The sequence below is a fragment of the Tympanuchus pallidicinctus genome, unplaced genomic scaffold, assembly GCF_026119805.1.
Source record: "Tympanuchus pallidicinctus isolate F22 unplaced genomic scaffold, pur_lepc_1.0 scaffold3, whole genome shotgun sequence".
NCBI classification, from domain to species: Eukaryota; Metazoa; Chordata; class Aves; order Galliformes; family Phasianidae; genus Tympanuchus; species Tympanuchus pallidicinctus.
This window is the reverse complement of record NW_026294747.1, coordinates 102,215,148-102,232,336: the sequence shown is the minus strand read 5'-3', so window position 1 is coordinate 102,232,336 and position 17,189 is coordinate 102,215,148. Positions and strand designations below refer to the sequence as shown.

General features: G+C 42.7%; 1 protein-coding gene across 1 annotated transcript in view; it reads right to left on the bottom strand.

The window, feature by feature from the left end:
- Window positions 1-1,566: 1,566 nt before the first annotated feature.
- The window catches only part of TMC2 (transmembrane channel like 2), a 29,603-nt gene continuing 13,980 nt past the window's right edge, over window positions 1,567-17,189 (bottom strand). Inside the window, exons 12-20 of the mRNA XM_052694300.1 lie at window positions 16,846-17,025; window positions 15,868-16,017; window positions 15,042-15,170; window positions 11,870-11,937; window positions 10,833-11,072; window positions 9,167-9,292; window positions 5,035-5,113; window positions 3,389-3,509; window positions 1,567-1,823 (exon numbers count right to left, since the gene is read on the bottom strand). Of these exons, the coding sequence (XP_052550260.1) occupies window positions 1,567-1,823; window positions 3,389-3,509; window positions 5,035-5,113; window positions 9,167-9,292; window positions 10,833-11,072; window positions 11,870-11,937; window positions 15,042-15,170; window positions 15,868-16,017; window positions 16,846-17,025 (1,350 nt within the window). The remainder of the gene's footprint in view (window positions 1,824-3,388; window positions 3,510-5,034; window positions 5,114-9,166; window positions 9,293-10,832; window positions 11,073-11,869; window positions 11,938-15,041; window positions 15,171-15,867; window positions 16,018-16,845; window positions 17,026-17,189) is intronic.

The following is a 17,189-nucleotide window of genomic DNA, read 5'->3' as shown; positions in this document are numbered from 1 at the left end:
CCATCATAAACCCTGGTAACAACCAAGCTGACTCTGAACCACAATGTGGTGGCAGCTATTTTTATATATATATATATATATATATATATTTTATACATATACATACTGATTTGCCTTTTTGTATTTGGAAGCAAAATGCGATGATTCATTTTTTGAAGAAATTCTGAATCCTCCATCTATTTGATTCTCATTTGAATCTCCTGGAAGTACTTCCTTAGGGCTCTGTTCTCTTTCATAAGCCCCAGGCATCAAGAAATGAGCTGGATCTCTCTCTACAAATGTGCACTGCACAATGTTTAAGTTGTTAATTTCTATGAAGAGTCAGATACCTAAATACGTTTGCTGATTTGGACCTGAAAAAGGGAATAATTTTCGCTATCTGCTTTCTGTCCAAGTGAATTCCATCTCTTTACTCAGTTCCTTCAATGCAGACATTCCTGCACTGAATGTCAATTGTTTTCTCCTCTGTCAGACATAGAGGAGAAGTAAGTTGCTGAGTTTCCTGTACTCAACTCATCACACAAGAAGACTTACTGCATTTAGTGAGGAAAAATTAAGGTGGGCACCTTTAACTCAAAATATCTGTTTGCTGTTAGTGAAAAATCTTCCTAGAAGTATGTATGGATTTCTTTTTACTGAAGAAAATGAGTTTATTTGTATAAATTTTGTGAGTAATGCCAAGTGCACGAACATCTTCCTCCAGACCCAGGCTGGCTGGGATGAGACTGTGGCAACTGGAACAAACTGAAGATGTAAAACAGGACAATTGGGCAAAGTCTTGCTGTGTTGCTCTAGAAAGTCATAGGTTTTCTGGTTACAGTCAGAAACCAGTCCAGAGTACTTATAGTCTCTCTACTGTGCTGGCTGATCTTACTAAATCAGAACTCGTGGTGAGGGATTGAAATAATGGTTCAAGCTATTGTAAGCTGACTGAAAAGAGGAGCAGAGAGAGAAGACAGAGAAACTGGAGGAAAGATGCACAGCAGGGCTCAAACGGATGAAATTTTAGAGGATGCAGACAGGAGGAAAGCTGTCAAGAAGGACGAAATATTGCTGACAATGTCCTTCTGTGCTGGCCTACTAAGTGTCCTCTATTCCCAATACTGGCTGCTGTGCAGATGGAAAGGGTTTTTTTTGTTTCTTTTTTTTTTTTTTTTTCTAAGAATACTTAATTCCTCAGATGGGAACAGCAAAAGATCTTTGTTGGAATGTAAAATTGTTCTATTTTTATTAACTGAAAGAGACTTTAAGGGGCCTGATAGATGCTCACTCCACCAAGTGTACTTGCCACACAGCTATTGGTGGCCACAGGGCTGTTGTCTATGTGGTAGGCTAGCAATGCCATGACTGAGTGTCAGCCCAACACCTCCCATCTCCTTTAGGATCAAAATCAGGGCAGCCACAAGGGGCTGCAGTAATTCCAAACCTCTAAACAAAGCTTTTTAGACAGAATCAGCATCGGGTAGATACAGATAATCACGAGTGACTGACCAACAAACAACAGTCATTTCCTATGAAAACTACTATAGCTTATGTAACGCTTCCAGGAGAAACGTTGCTGAGTTATCAGACAGGGCGCACGTATCGTGGCTGTCCTCTCCCTCGTCCAGGGAATGGCCCCATTGGGCGTCCTCCTGGCCAGGGCTGTCTTGGCTGAGGGTACGGTGCCCAAGTGCCTGGTGTCAGCGGCCGTGTCACCAGTACGTGTGGTGGTGGGATGAACGCTGGTCTTCTCCCAGCGGTTATGGGGCTGCTGTTCAGGGCTTCTGCTTTTTCTTGTTTCCCAACAGGGCTGGCTTGACTGGGAGAATCTGTTTTCTTGTCTAGAGTAAAGATTATTACTATTATTTTCCTGAAAGCAAACGCTGCCTTTCTTCCTCTTCCCCACTGGATGCTGTTTCTTCTAGACGCAACAACAGTCTCTGCTGTCCAAGTACTTCTTGCATGTTCTTACCAATACATTTAAAATACATCGTAGTCCTACAGACTACATTAGCTCACTTGCACCTTTCGTGGTTATGGATAATTACTGATCTCAGTCTTTATTTTCAGTGCACCCCCAATGTTGCAAACTATTTCCATTTAAGTGAGCGCTCTGTGTCTGCTCCCTGATCGAACCTGTAAAAGGTTGGCCAAAGTTTTCAGCTTGTTTTGGTCTCTCCAGAAAACAGCCACCCATTTAAGTGCAAGAGGGCTATGGTGGAACTAATTCAATTTTCTAATCTGCTTTGAGATAAAATCTTTTGCATTTGTTGCACTGCTTTTTACAAATGAGAGCAGAAGGTTTTGGCGTTCAAGAAAGGTATGGTTCAAACAGAGTCTGGAGGATCTGTCTGATGCCAATGCCATGCCCTGCACATTTCCACCTAGACAGGGATAACCTACCAGAACCTAGAGCTTGCATTTGTGTAGGTTGCTCTCAAAGTAATGCCTCCTACTTGACATTATGGAGATTGCCTCAGATACAAAGAGCACAATAACACTATTTGATTGATCAAATTCCCATCTACAAAGCACTATTTCTCAACATAGGCTCCACTACTGGCTGTGTATTTTCACCATCAAAGAACAAGAGCCTGCATGGTACATTCGTCAAAATCTGCACCAGCAGAAGAGACCCACTGTCACTGTTGCCACTGCTGAAATGCACCACCACTGCCTTACTGTGCTTACATCCACTGTTTGAATTCCATAAATGTTTATTCAATGAATGTCAATGAGTTTCACTTTTTCCCATGGAGGAATTCAGTGACACACCTTTGTTTCAGATGCACTTCTATGTCAGATGCCATTTTGTCAGCTTCCTCTTTAATGCCATCTGTTGCACAGCAACAAAATCTAACAGAATGTTGGTGGGAAGACTCAGCCTCTGCTACCATACCACCAGCACCCACCTCTAAGATCGTGGGCCAATGTAATAAAGTAGGAGGCATTACTTTTGGAGCAGCCATTTTCTATGCCCTAAGACCAAGGCAGTTTTGAAAAATGCCTCCACCTCATTCATAACAGGTTTTCCAGTGAACATCTCAATTTAAAAAAAAAAAAAGAAAAATTTCTGGCTCAATTCATCAGTCTAGAAACAATGCCGTATCTTCAGCATTGTTTCTGAATTAATTGTTGGTTTCATGACTGGTATGACTGATAGCTGGGAATTGAATCATAATTTTGGATTCCAATTCCCATGCCTTGATAAGCATACATTTGACATAACGTAGTCTAAAAGCCTTCCTGAGTGTCCAATGGATTTCCATAAGGGGACAAAATCTTCTACTCATCTGGTCCCACACAAATTTGTATTGTCCCAATATCTCAGTCCTTCCCAGTCATCACTGTAAGACAAAAGAGATTTTTTCCAGGGGAGCTGGGGGGGGGGTTGTTTAGTTTTTACCTTCTGCTTGTTTGGGAGAACTTTCACTCTTTGTACTCGGTGCAAGTAAATCCTCCAGATCTTGCATCATGGAATTAGTGCTGGCTTTGTTGTTCCTCTTGTTTTTCTCTTCTTCACGTTGCTGCATTGATGAAAATCATGAGTTTAGCTTGAAACTGAGGGTTTAATCTGTGAAATGGCGGCCTGGTGTCATGCTAAGTGTTTTGTGGTGATGAATGCAATCTTTTTGCCAAGATCAAAGTACTGCTGAACCTTGGTCTAGTGATCAAGATTTCAAACAATCTTATGGAGAGAAAGTACACCCTGGGCAGGATGGGGAGCCTTAGAAGAGATGGTTCTGCCTCTGTTAGGGCAAGGAATGTGCTGTTAACATGATTTAGATCTGCCTGACTGTGTGTTTCTACTGCTGCCTAGCTGCCCCCACCAGGGTTTTGGTTTGTTTTAAATTTGTATCTTGGAGGGTGTATTGAAGGACTGGTGATGAATGCCAGAAGAAGGGGAGGAAGGGACAATGGCATGGCTGGGGAGCACTGTCAGGCTGCCTTCAGTTTTACTTACCCGTATTTAGGTCTTGAAAAATTTCCATTTCTATGGCAGAGGGAAAGGAACATCAGGGAGATGTTTCAGATCAGGACAAGCACGCTGTGTGGGGAAGGGAGAGCTTCCTCTTACACAAAGAGAAAGCCCAGACAGATGCCACTCTGGCTTCTTCCCTCCTCCAAAAAGGGCAGTTCCTCGAGAGAGGAGCCTGAATGCTGGAGCTGGGTAGGCAAAGGGCACTTGTGGTCTTGCTAGAGCTGAGAGATTCCAACCTGCAGAGAGGCCTCTGTTCTGCTGGGCAAACCTTGCAGGCTTTTGGGCAACGGCAGCAGATCACAGTGAGCTCAGTGGGTTCTCACACTGAGCCTCTTTCAGTCTCCCACAGAAGTGCAGCTCTGCTCAGAGAGTGTGTCACGAGAAACAACAAAGCTGTCCCACTGCCATGGCTGTGCTGACCCGATAGTATTGGTTTCTCTCTGAGCAGAGCTGCACTTCTGTGGGTGTTTTGCTTCTAAACTTAATCCACATTACTTTTGGGGTCTCTGCACTGTGGTCCTCTGCATGGTGCTACCTCCCTCAGTTCTAGATGCCACAAGGTCCAATCCGACCCTATAAATTCAGGTCATTACCTCTGTCTGTATCTTGCTCTTCTAATCTGTATAGCAGAGACAGAAACATCAGCCTCCTTTCTAAAGGGCTTTGAGAATTACTATATGTTACTGCCATGTTGTTATTTATGGATCTCTGCTCTTCAGCCTCTACAAAATCAGGCTGCTGTGTTGCTAGGCTTATCGTTGTTCCCAGGAAAACTCAGGCTCCAAAACATTACTTGAACTCTGAGGTATTTTATTTTTGTAGGTGGAAAGTGCAGTTTATGGGAAAACTTATTGTAGTTCTGATGTCTGAAATAGAAGCCTATTATGGGATGGCACTGCTCTGCAGTTAGTCATTAAATGCCATCAGAGAGGAATGAGCTAGCTTTAAATGCATCTTCCTCTTGTGTCACTAACATGGTCTGAAATGAACAGCAATTTAAAAGCATATGTTGCACATCAAATTTGAAGTGCATGGTATTTCAAAGATGACTTTGCTGGACAAATACTTACCAGTTGCATTTTCTTCTTCAACTCTGCGTTGGCGCGCTGGTATGCTTCAGACACAGCATTTAGATAATAGATAGCGAGGCTACAAAAATAAATGTATTGCTGCAGTATTCCCAAAGTAATTCCCAAAGCTGCTGCCTTCCTGAGAGCAAAAAGGCCTAAAAATCCCACTTGGTTTCCTGTAGGACCTGTTGCCCCCCATACAGTGAGCCTGTGCACAAGCATCCCGTGTAGGATTACATATAGGGCTTAATTAAACTTAATTGCTGAGCCTGGACTACACGGTTACTTAAAGACTCACAGAATAGTTTGGCTTGGAAGAGAACTTGAAGATCATCCTGTTCCACTCCCAAGAACACAGTCATCTTTCTGAGCTGCAAGTGCACACTGTTGGCTCACATGAAGCTTTTCATCTACCAACACCCCTGAGACCTTCCCCTCAGGGTTGCTCTCAATCCACTCTCCTCCCAACCTGTATTTGTGCTTAGGATTGCCCTGACCCAGGTGCAGGACCTTGCACTTTGGCTTGTTGAAATTCATGAGGTTTACACAGGCCTGCCTCTCAAGCCCATGAGGGTCCCTCTGGATGGCATTTCTTCCCTCCTGTATTTTGACCATACTGCACAGTTTGGTGTAACCCACAAAACTCCTGAGATTGTACTCAGTCTCGCTGTCTGTATCACCAACAAAGATGTTCCAGTTCCAATACAGCCTTTGAGAGACATCACTTGTCACTGTTCTCCACCTGCACATCAAGCCATTGACCATAATCCTTTGATGTGACCGCCCAGCCAATTCCTTATCCACAGAGTTGTCCATCCGTGAAATACGTTTCTCTCCAATTTGGAAACAAGGATGTTGTGTGGTACAGTGTCAAATGCACTGAGTGGGAAGAAGAAGGGCTTGAGTCTACTGTTTAAGTTTTAACAACCTCCCCTTATGCAGCTTTCCTGACAGCTGTCTGCAGACTGCCTTTAGATGCTCAAGGCTTAGGAAAAACTCAAGCTGCCTCAGGGCGCAGACAGATTAAGTGCCCTGAGCAAGTCCAACAGCTCAGCTCTGCTCAAATAAAAGAAAAACAGTCCTTCTTCCTCTGCCTTGTCTGGCTTCCTCTAGGTTAGCCTTGGTCCTTGGAACATTAACTGATGGTGAGACCAGCGTATTCTCTGGGTGAAAACCAATGAAACAGATAAAACACACAGGTCTTTGCTGTGGCTTACAGGAAACCAAACATGAGACAGAACAGTTACTCGGGGAGGTTAGAAAAACTAGGAAACTAGGAAAAACAAGGCAGAGGAAGGCCTTGAACCCACTCCTGTAAAGCAAACTGTTCAAGGCAGGGTCCGCCTGCTGTAAGTGAGCAGAGATTAGAACTAAGGGCAAGCAGGAGCCAGGCTGGCACAGAGACACTGGCTTTTGTTTAGATTCCTTCTGCAAAAAAGGCATGCCAAAGCAGGGAAAGGAACCAGCTATGCTGGAAGAAACTGAAAAGTGACTGGGATCAGAGAGGGCATGCTGCTGCCAGTCTTTGGCACTTGATGAGGTGCATGCTTCCAAATGTGCCCAAGTGTCTGAGGCTGTCTCACCCATTTATTTTTTGGTTGTCAAAACTGTCTCCTCCAGCTTTTGTAGAGAGCTTTTGTTCTTCTTAATTATAAACATCATCTGCTCAGTGACTTCGAGCCTTTCCTGGGAAAACCACCACCCATTCAGTTCACTGCTATTGTGTGTGTGTGTGTGGCTTTTTTTAATAACCAGAAAATTCAGGTTAGACAAAAAAAGTGGATTTTTTAAAATAAGGGTTTCCTTTTCCAGCTTTCCAGTCAGTTTCCTGAATGCACGGCTATGATGCAGGTTCAGCATCCTCAGACTGGGCTGGAGGGTTTTAGCAGTGTAAGTTCAGCCATTTTGGTTTCCAGGAAGAAGATTGGAAGGGAATACTTTGGGTGGCCTTTCTGGAACCTTTCATCTTGGTTCTCTCTGAAGGAAGCACATTTACTTCTTTTTACCTAGAATTAAATCTTCAGTCAGTCTTGGTGAGATAGGCACTCTGCCTCTGAAAAAACATTTTGGATTCTTATTTTTGTTCTTCTGAAGGATTTCTTTTACGTATTATCAGACTGATTGCTTGGGAAATATAAAGAGAATTTGTAATCCACGGTTTTGAGGCTGCTTGCACCACAGCAGAAAGAACAGCAGAAGGAAGCAAAGCCAGGGATTACTTATATGACTTATAGTTACCTACTTTCTGAATAAAATGGTGAAAGACACAGAAACCTAAGCTTCTGACCAGTGGTAGCAATCAGTTACAGGACTGCAAGCAAAAAAGGATCTTGCTCTTCTGGCAAGATCTAAATTGAGATAATTTTATCTCTCTGTATATGTAGGTCATTTCCAGTTATATCGTGAGAGGCTGCTGTGGATTGTTAAATAGGGCCATGCTTCTAGATAGAGGCATGTGACTTTTGTATGTGAAAATTGTGTATTAAATGGGATTTCTTCAACTGAAAAGTTTCCAGGATGAGAGAGATGAAAAAAAGCCTTAGAAAAAGTCCTTCTATGGTAACTACCCTCTTCCAGGATAACTGGAAGTCCAGTATCTGATATCTTTCCAAGCTGCACAGGCCATATATCTGGGTAGGAAGCAAGGATGTTTTAGGCGGTATCTCTGTTGGAGCTGGAATCAGGACAGAGACCAAATAATGTATGTAGGAGAGATGGGCCCATGGGAAGGCTGCAATATGTAGATGAGGAATAGCCCAGATGGGGAAGGGCTGATGAAAGGAGCATCTTCAGCAGGTAGATAAGAGTTCTGCCATGTCCTGACCCAGCTGTCAGTGGAGCAAAAGATTGTCGCTGACCAAAATATTACCTTCAAAGATCTGTCACATTTATTTGTTTATTTATTATTTTTGGAGGGATTGCGTTGAAGGCCCCAAAACCTGACATATAGCCCTTTTGCAAAGGTTGTCCATTTGGGTTGGGTAAGTTCTGCAGTCTTCATATAAGCTGTAGCACCTGATAGTGCTACTGTGAGGCCTGTGGAGCTAGAGCTGATAGCTCAGTAAAGTGTTTGGCCATATTGGAGTTGTGACATTAGACTTCTTGTCTTCTGTGTGATTCATATCGGATTCTTCCAAGTTTGGGATGTTTTGCATGTATTACAGTATCTAATAATCCTTACTTCGGTTAAAATGAGCATGGAGTTTGAGACAGGGTGAGGGACAATTAATGATTTTCAGTTTAATTTGGATTTTTATCAGGCTGTTCCTGTTAGAAACTCTGTAACACATGAACTTACATTTGATTTAATTTAATGGCATTAACTTCTGTGTAACCTACTCACAGTGAATGACCACAGTGCCCAAGAGAGATCAGACCTGAAGCCAACATGATCACGTGCCAAAGGAAGCGTAAGAGAGGCAAGCCTGTAAAATATGCTTTCCAACCCTTCACTATCTTCAGCTGTTTAGTCTGATGTGTTTGAAGCTGCCAGTAAAATTTGGCCGCAGCACTCCCACTCATTTTGATAGCTCTGGAAACCTCAAGAGTAATGCCAAAAGTCTCTTAATGTATATGTGTAAATAAATAAAATGAGAACTGCCCTGGTTCTGATGCTGCTGGAGGCATCAAGGATCAAGTACGGCTTCTGATGTAGCTTCAAAGCTGAAATGATCTAACAGCAATGAAACAAATTTCAGATATATTATTTGTAAGAATAGAAGAAAACATACTCTGCATATTTTTGGAACGTGCAATTTTTGAATGCCCTGGCTTGGCAGTGCTGTGAAAGCCACCAGCTGTGACAGAAATTGCTTCTCCACAAGGCACCAGGCTGACACTGCCCATTTAGTTCCTACTGGCTACTGAAAATTTTTTAAATGGAAGCTGTGACAACCATGAGGCCTTTGTCAGCAATACGTTTAATCTACAAGGTTGTGTTTAATTGGGTTGGGAAATTAAATGTTGGGAAACTGGGTCAGGCGAGGATTTGGGGAGCAGGACGTGTGTCTGTCTTCATCTAGGCTGTTATCTCAGCAGATGTATGTAGACGTTGCTAAAATCCCAGGCATTTTTAGAACTTCTTTCTCACCTCCCACCATATTGTGATTGTAATATTGCAAGGAAAACTTACACCATGAGCAGAATTGCAGGAATGATTAGTCCTGGATTTGCCACATAGCCGAAGATCTTGGCAACAAAAAGTGGAAAATCAAGCTCGATGGTCTCTTGAATGACATCATACATCCTTTTCTTTCCACTGGAAAGACAAATGGTCAGTTAAGAAGTGTGGAGAAAACACAGAGGGACACAGTAATTCCCAATTTAATGATGCTAAGTAGCATGTTTCCTCTCTGTCAGTGAACGTCATCTTGCTGTTGATCACTAAGGATTTGGAAGTAAAAATTCTACTGAAATGACTTCATTCCAAATTATCTTTTTGTCCATTTCCCCTTGACCAGCCCCACCACTGATTATAGGAATGATCTCTGCTGAACCAACTTGATCCCAAAGATTGTACATTTATTTCAGTAGGCAGGTCCTTTAAGAATTCTATCCATTTACCATTCTGGAACGTATAAAAATCTGCAGATTGCAATAATCGTACATTTCTGATCAATATCTTGTTAGATGTGGCCTTCTCACATTAGAGATGACTTTCCTTATGCAAATTCTGCCTTTCTGAAATGATGAACCAACTTGAAGAGCTGTTAAGCAATGACAGAAATAGCAAGCTGTGATTATCACTTAATAGGAAACTCAGAAAAAGAGTGATTTCAAATTGGATTGATAAAGCAGATGAGGGTATTCTATGGGAAAGTAGAACAAAACTGTAAAAGCTGAGAATTTGGCTGGATTGTGTAATTGACCTTCTCCCCCAGCACCTGTGAATTCAGCCCATAAGTGCTATTCCTCATTTTTAGGCCTTCTTCCTCCTTGCCAAAGGAATCCAGAGTCCCTTTGGATTCTGCTTGAAAAGCGTTGGACTCTGTCCTTATGATGAGAGACAAGATTAGCTAGATGGGCTTCCAGCTTCCTCGGCTGCCTTAAGCCTAGGAGAGTTAAGCTTTCAGTCAAGTTATGGGTGGAAAGTTGTGCTGAGGGGGTGAAATAGGCTGAGTGGATTTTGAAGAAGAGACAGAGAATTAAAATAGCTCTCTCTTTTCAGGTTAGTCATCTCCAAATGATAGCATGCAGGCAACTAGCTTCCTGTCAGATCTTCTGACATTGCTGCTAGACACCTGTCCTTGTTACAGAACAGAGGAAATTTTGGTTTCTTGCCTTTCTCCCTGAATCTTTTATTATCATTCTCAATCAGTGGATAGATAACCCACAGGAACAATTTGTTCCAATCTGGCTCCATACTGAGTCAGACTCAGTAGGACCAGGAAATGGTGTTACTCGATCAAATTAGACTTTATTGGCATGTTAATCCAGTCCACTGAATGCTCTGAGCAGTGCTAATCTAGGAGAGGAAAAAAAAAATAGGCTTTTCTTTTTAAAAGCAGCAACTCTTCAGACTCGGACCTATTCATTTCCTTCAATTTCCCATCAAAATTAAGCACAGCTCATGGCGTGGCATTTCTTGGTTATGTGGAAGATCGTGGAGGGTTTAGAATCCTGTTCTGCTACCACAATGTTGCTGGGAGACTTAAGGCAGAAATGAGCAAGGCGTATGGCCTCATGATGGAAATTGGAGGTATTAAACCATCTCTGCTGGAGACCAGGCCTTCAAACTTTGTGGAAATAATCCTTTGCACCAGAGCAACAAACAGGTATTTTTGATATTTTGCTACTACCTGAATGGTCCGCAGTCGAAGGAAGGAGGCAGGGACATGATGGTGTAAGCCACGGGCAGGAGGCTGAGGAACAGGATCAACAGCAGCAGTCCCATGTAAAAGTTGTTAGACTTGGATGCTTTGAATACTCGTGCATGAGGAACATTGCTACTCATGACAGCCCAGCACTGAAAATACATGGAGGTTAATAAGCGCAGCACGTTTATACCCACGAGCCCTGGTGCATAAAAGGATCCCATCCTGAAAAGGAAACAAGAGGAAAAGGTACCAATTTTTGACAGACTGGAAGGTTTTTTATTTTCAAAGGAAGAAAAAATGTTGTTAGTGTGGTGGAAGTTTGCCCACAGCTAAAGCCTGAGGGGGCTGGTTTGTGACATCCTTGTACTTTTCAAGGAGAAGTGCCTGTGCCCATTTTATAGTGACCACCAGACGGGCCTCAAACCTCAGTGGCTGCAAAGGATTTGCAGTTTGTGGCAAAAATTGCATGGGGATAGCTTGGAAAATGTCAAGTGGATGTACTCAGCAGGGAGGCATCCTTCAGTCTGCCTTGAAGTAGAGGAACGTTAAACTCCGGCAAATGAAATCTTGTTCCCAGAGGAAGTGAAGGTGTTTGTGTGGTTGCCTTGTTCTGTCACAAGAGCAGCTCTAGTTTGCCCTCCTTTGGGGCAGTTTTGGGTTGTGCCTCTTTTGCCTGACGTGCTCAGCTGGCTCCATGGCCACCCTTGTGCTGACAAGGTGAGCTTGCAGCTTTCCCAGAACTCTTCCTAATCTCTTCCTCCAGCTCTTAAGTCATTTTGAAAGGATAAGGAAATTACATTTTTACCAAAAAATGACCTTAGAAAGTGAGACTAGGGCAGAGTTTCCAAAACTGTTCCCTGTTTCAGCAGACAGCTGTTCTTTGGCAACTAAACTGACAGTTTTAAATTTCTGCTTTTGTAGCCAAGCAAAACAATGAGAGAAATTGAAACCCAAACATTCTAACTCCACAGGATAGCTTTTGTTCAGTAATTCAAAAACCAAACATGAAATTATCTTACCAAATCATTCCTTGGTTGAAGACCAAACCCAAAACATTGCCACTGATGTCAAACTCTGCATAGGAAGGCTGTGTGGGAAGAGAAAAGAATGCAAAAAGAAGTGAATGTGTTGTTGCCAGAGGTACCTGCTTATTGCATGCTATTGCTCTGGGTGTAAGGACACTTATTCAGACATGGCATGAAGGGATTTCAGGGAAGGCTCCCAGTGTGTGCATGTTGCTTGAGAACAAGAGCTGTGAAAGCAGAATTGGAGCTATTGTGTTGCGGGCTGCTTCTCTTCTTCTGGTGTGCTTAAAATCACATGGATGTGTGGAAGTACTGAAGTTGCTCCACGTTTGTATCTCCTCCCTACTAATAGAGGCTATTCCAAGCAAAGGAATCATGGCACGAGACTGGATTTTCTACCAGCTGGTGTATCTGGCTGCAGACTTGCAGTTTCACCACAGTAAGATACTGAATATTAAACCAGCCATAATGATGAGCTGGCAAGCAAATGATACACCAGATATGTATATGCGTGTCCTTCGATCCTGGGGTAGCAGGCTGCTGTAGAGGAGAAACACAGAGCACGAGAAGGGAAAACTGGAGGAATAGTTAACCTGGTCAGTATCAGGCGTTGCACTGTGTTAGTCAGTAGTTAAAATACTTTCTGTGAAGCAACCTGTTTGATATGAGTGCTAAACTCAGAACAGGCAGCTCTAATCTATTGATAGCACTTGTCATTTTGTAAGTTGTTATTGTGCCAGGTTTACTGTCATATAGCTACTGGTCTTCATGGATATGCTTTAATACATACAAAACCTAGGTCAATTCTGGCAATTTATAGGTAAAGTTCTGTTTTCATGAGTGACATTTATTTTTCCATTACAAAACAGAACATAATTCTAAAAAAATGATGGGTAATGACCTCATGTGTTTGAAAAGTCCAGTGTAGCATGTCTGCTTTTGACCCACTTTGCATGTACTTCATACTGTTATGTTTTATAAAGTTGAGTTTTAACAAGTGTGACTTTTACGTTGAAAACTCAAAAGAAGCTTAGTCAGAGCCATGCTGAGTTCAATGCTCACAGCTTTGGGAAGAAATGGGTACAAAAATAACATTTTTTTCTCTCTTTTGATTCTGGCCCACTTTGACTTGAAACCTTAAGTTAGATATTGATACTTGCTTGTTTTTTTGACATGAAAAGTTTTCAATGTCTCTTGTCTTCTGCTTTGAGGGAAGCAAAGACTCTGTAGGAAGGCCAGATTAAGCAAAAGCCCCATTCACTTCATGCATTAGAAAACACAAGTATGATTGTGCAGTATCCCATAGGTTTGTTTAGATGGCTGCTGCCAAAACATCCAGTGTCATTCCTGAGCTGGGGGGTGAAAAGCATAACCCTACTTGAGCTCTGTTGGAGTTACACATGTAGCACCAGGAGTAATCCTCCAAAGATGTAGGAGAAAAAGAACAGTAAAATCACAGTAAGATTACAGTAATTCCGTATTTCTGTAACTACAATGGGAGCTACATGGCGTGAAAGGAGAGTTTGTCTTTTGCCAGATTGTACTGCAAACCCTCTAGCAGTGCTCCATGCAACATTATTCTGCTGCTCAGTCCTAGTAAGGGCCTTGCCATGCTCCTTCTGAGCTTGAGTGGATTAGATGGCTCATTTGCAAAAGGCAATCTGATGGAGCATGTTAGTTGGCTCATCTCCTGGTAGATGCTGGATGGGTCTCGTATCTGAGTGCAGCATCACCTCACAGCTTGCTTGGGCTGAAAGCCAGGGAGAAGGAGAGGGGGAAGTTCTGAAACAGATCTTTTCCATTTCACTGAGAGGTAGAAAATGGATAGCTATGTTTGTTATTGTTATTTTATTTTCTGTATAAATCAAGGAATGCCTGCAGTACAGAAGAGACTTCCAGCTATTTGTAAAATGGAAATCTTCTTAAGAATGAAGAAAAAAACCCTAAAACCCTTTGTGGTATTTCCAAAGGTTGTTTTGAGGAAAGCATCAAAATAAAATTAAAAAAAAAGGTGTTTAACAAAGAGAGGCAAAGGTTTAGCCTGGAGGAGGAAAACAGAAGCTTACATGAGAACAAGATCTGTGAGCACGTGCAGAGGGAGCTGTCAGGAGGCTCAGAATTCCATTGTCCACCAGGGAAAATGTTTTTTGCCTCCTCCAGAATAAATTCAAAGAGCCCCACGGGCAGCAAAACGCCCACTACCAGCTCTCCTTGTCTTACCAAGGCCCAGTAGGCACTTGCAAATCTCACCTCATTGCTCTTCTCTAGACCTCTCCAGGAAACCCTTCCAGCAGGATGGGTAGACAGCTGGTGCTCTTATATAATTGCATTATTTCCAGGTATTTGCTTCTCTATCTTAATCCATCTGTTGTTTGTTTGTTTGTTAATAATGTGAAACAACGGACCTCCTCTCCTTCTCCTCTCCTTCTCCTCTCCTTCTCCTCTCCTTCTCCTCTCCTTCTCCTCTCCTTCTCCTCTCCTTCTCCTCTCCTTCTCCTCTCCTTCTCCTCTCCTTCTCCTCTCCTTCTCCTCTCCTTCTCCTCTCCTTCTCCTCTCCTTCTCCTCTCCTTCTCCTCTCCTTCTCCTCTCCTTCTCCTCCTTGTCTCTTTATTTTTCATTGTTTTTCTTTGTATCTGTGCAGCTCCAGTGCTGGCAGTTTTGGTAATATAGCCTTTATGAGTATCAAAGGGTTCAGCACTCTTGTGTGTTATGCATGGGGAGAACAGAAGGAAGAGTTCCTTATTCTGCTGCAGCAGAAATAAGGCCAACCTCCAGCACAGATTAGAAAACTGTGTTGTGAATAAAGCATCCTACTTCTTACAGAGTACAGGAAGATATGAGGCATTGAGAATTGTAGATGGACTCAAAGTTTTGGGGTTATAATGACGGTATGAATATTATGTTAATATTTTTTCAATTCATCTTCATGTTTTCAAGTCCTGCTATGGGAGAAAGAACCCTATTTTTGTAGGGTATTTTCTGGGATCAAACCGATTGATCCAGAGAAGTGATGCAAAGACTTCATTCACTACATCAATTAAATTAACAATTAAGACCAGATAAAGGCTGGAAGCATTCAAAATCAACCTATTTGCCATATTTGAACATATGGCCCTACATTACTTCTGGCTCCTCAACTATAAGACCCAACAGGACATTGACTTACAAATCCGGCCTCTAGGTCCCAGCACCAACAGTAATTCATGAATCTCACGAAGCAAGCTCGGACGAAATCTCCCACCAGGATAGTTACAAAGGTCACCAGGATATCAGACACGGTGAGCCTTACAATCTCCTGCAATTTAAAGCAAGGAAAAAAACCATTTAGCTCTTACAATTTCAGCAGCGCATTCAGGACTTCATCTTTTATTGAGACATTTCAGTTTTTATGACAACAACCTTCAGAAAGGCATGCTTTGTGCAGATGCCCTACTTGTTTTCAGGCACTCAGCTGTGCCTAAACTTCACCTCTGTGGTTGGGAACAATGAGCTGTGTTATGGCTGTTCGCCCCAGTAGTTGATGTTAATGTTATTGACTGCGCTCTGTGTTGTGGCAGCACGTAAAATGAAAGCACAAAGCCAGTGCTGCAGTAATGCTGGTGTAGAACATAAATACGTGGAGAATAATTTTAATTGTGCTGTCAAAAAAATCTCTGTATTACTATGGTTGGATGTCTGTGATTGATGTCTATTCTTGCTGGAGTTTCTATTCTGAAGAACTGCAGAACTTCCTGGTGCCCAAAGCAGGAGAGTTGAAGGGTGATTTCTTTGTGGAAAGTACACAGTACTACAGATGTGTGTGTTGGAGGTTTCATGGCCATAGCTTGTGAACCGTGGCCAAAGATTTTTGTTAGCGTGGTGCTACTATGTGAGAGTTGGGAAGGACAATGCTATTTGCAAGGAAAACACTGCTCCTGGAAACATCAAAAACGTCAACAATAAAAACCCATCCTGAAAAATCCCAGAGATTTTCTACTTAACAAATTGCTTACAATGCCGACGGTTGTCTCCCAGCAGGGTCCCCTGGGCACGTCTGCAGGGTCGAGGGGAGGAGGGGTAGCCGTGCTGTTCTCCATGGATGAGTTATAGTGGCCAAACAGTGTCCAGCGTGTGATGTTCTTCACAACGTCCTCTTCAGCCAGCTGCAATGGAGACACACCTCAGCCAAAAACATAAGTACATGGGGTCTCCAAAGGATGCTAACGGGTTCCCCTCTCTTCTCTATTAGTTACTACCCCTAATACAAGAAACTGCTTACAATAGCTTTGCACCAGAATGTAAACTAACAGCCCTTCCAGACCAAAAGCAGCAAGTTTTGGGGAGCCAGCAACTTGTTCCTTGCATATGGAAGAGCCATGAGCCATGGTGTGGGGCCACAGCAAAAAAGAGACCAGGACTGTCAATAGGTATGTGGAGGGACCTCTGTGCAGTCCTCCTTCCTTGCTTTGTTCATTGTTCTTCAGGGCTGAGCAAACCTCCTTGATTCCTCTTATTCTTCTCTGCTTAAAATGGAGTCATTTTTTTTCTGTGGATCAGTTAGACGTTTATCCTTTCCACCAGTTATCTGCCTGCAACACTCTACCAGGATCATGCTAAGGAGGGGAGGGCAGGGGAAGAGGATTATAAATCATATCCTTAGGGTCTGCATTAACAGAAACTGCAAATGGTGTCAGAGAAAAAAGTCAAATTACCTTATTAGTCTGTGATTACAGAAGACTATAGCACCTCTTTTTTTTGTGTCTATAAAAAGAAGTTGGAGGCTGGTTGGAAACAGGCCTATGAATGTGTCCTTGAGTCCATCACCTTAACCTGGTATTCCCAAAACAACTCAGCCCCTCTCTGGGACAACTTAATGTTTGAGAACAATAGGGAAGAGAGAAGGAGTTGCTGCAAAGGATGAAGAGATGGGCTGCCATCACCCTTGGCTCCAGAAAATGCTAGGAAACTTGGCTGCTCATCTCAGCCCTTACTTTTTCGTTGACATCATCCATCAAGGCCAGAAGGAATGTGTAGAGGTTTCCCAGGAAAAGGGCAAAGATGCGCCCCAGCTGCCACTTCAGACCGATGCGTGGATGGTAGTTTTCGAGTGTAGCAATAGTTTCAAACAGGGGAGGGCAAAACATACCCAGCAAGGACATCACAATTTCAACCTGTCAGATGAGAAGGTTACTGCTAACAGCAACAAGAACGACTACGTTAGTGTGAGCTGTTATCAAAATTAGGCGTGCTAGCTGTTCCTATAGCAAGGCCACTGCTTCCACCAGGGAGAAAGCTGACAAACATCTTTACCATCAGCAAATGACTTTCTATTAGA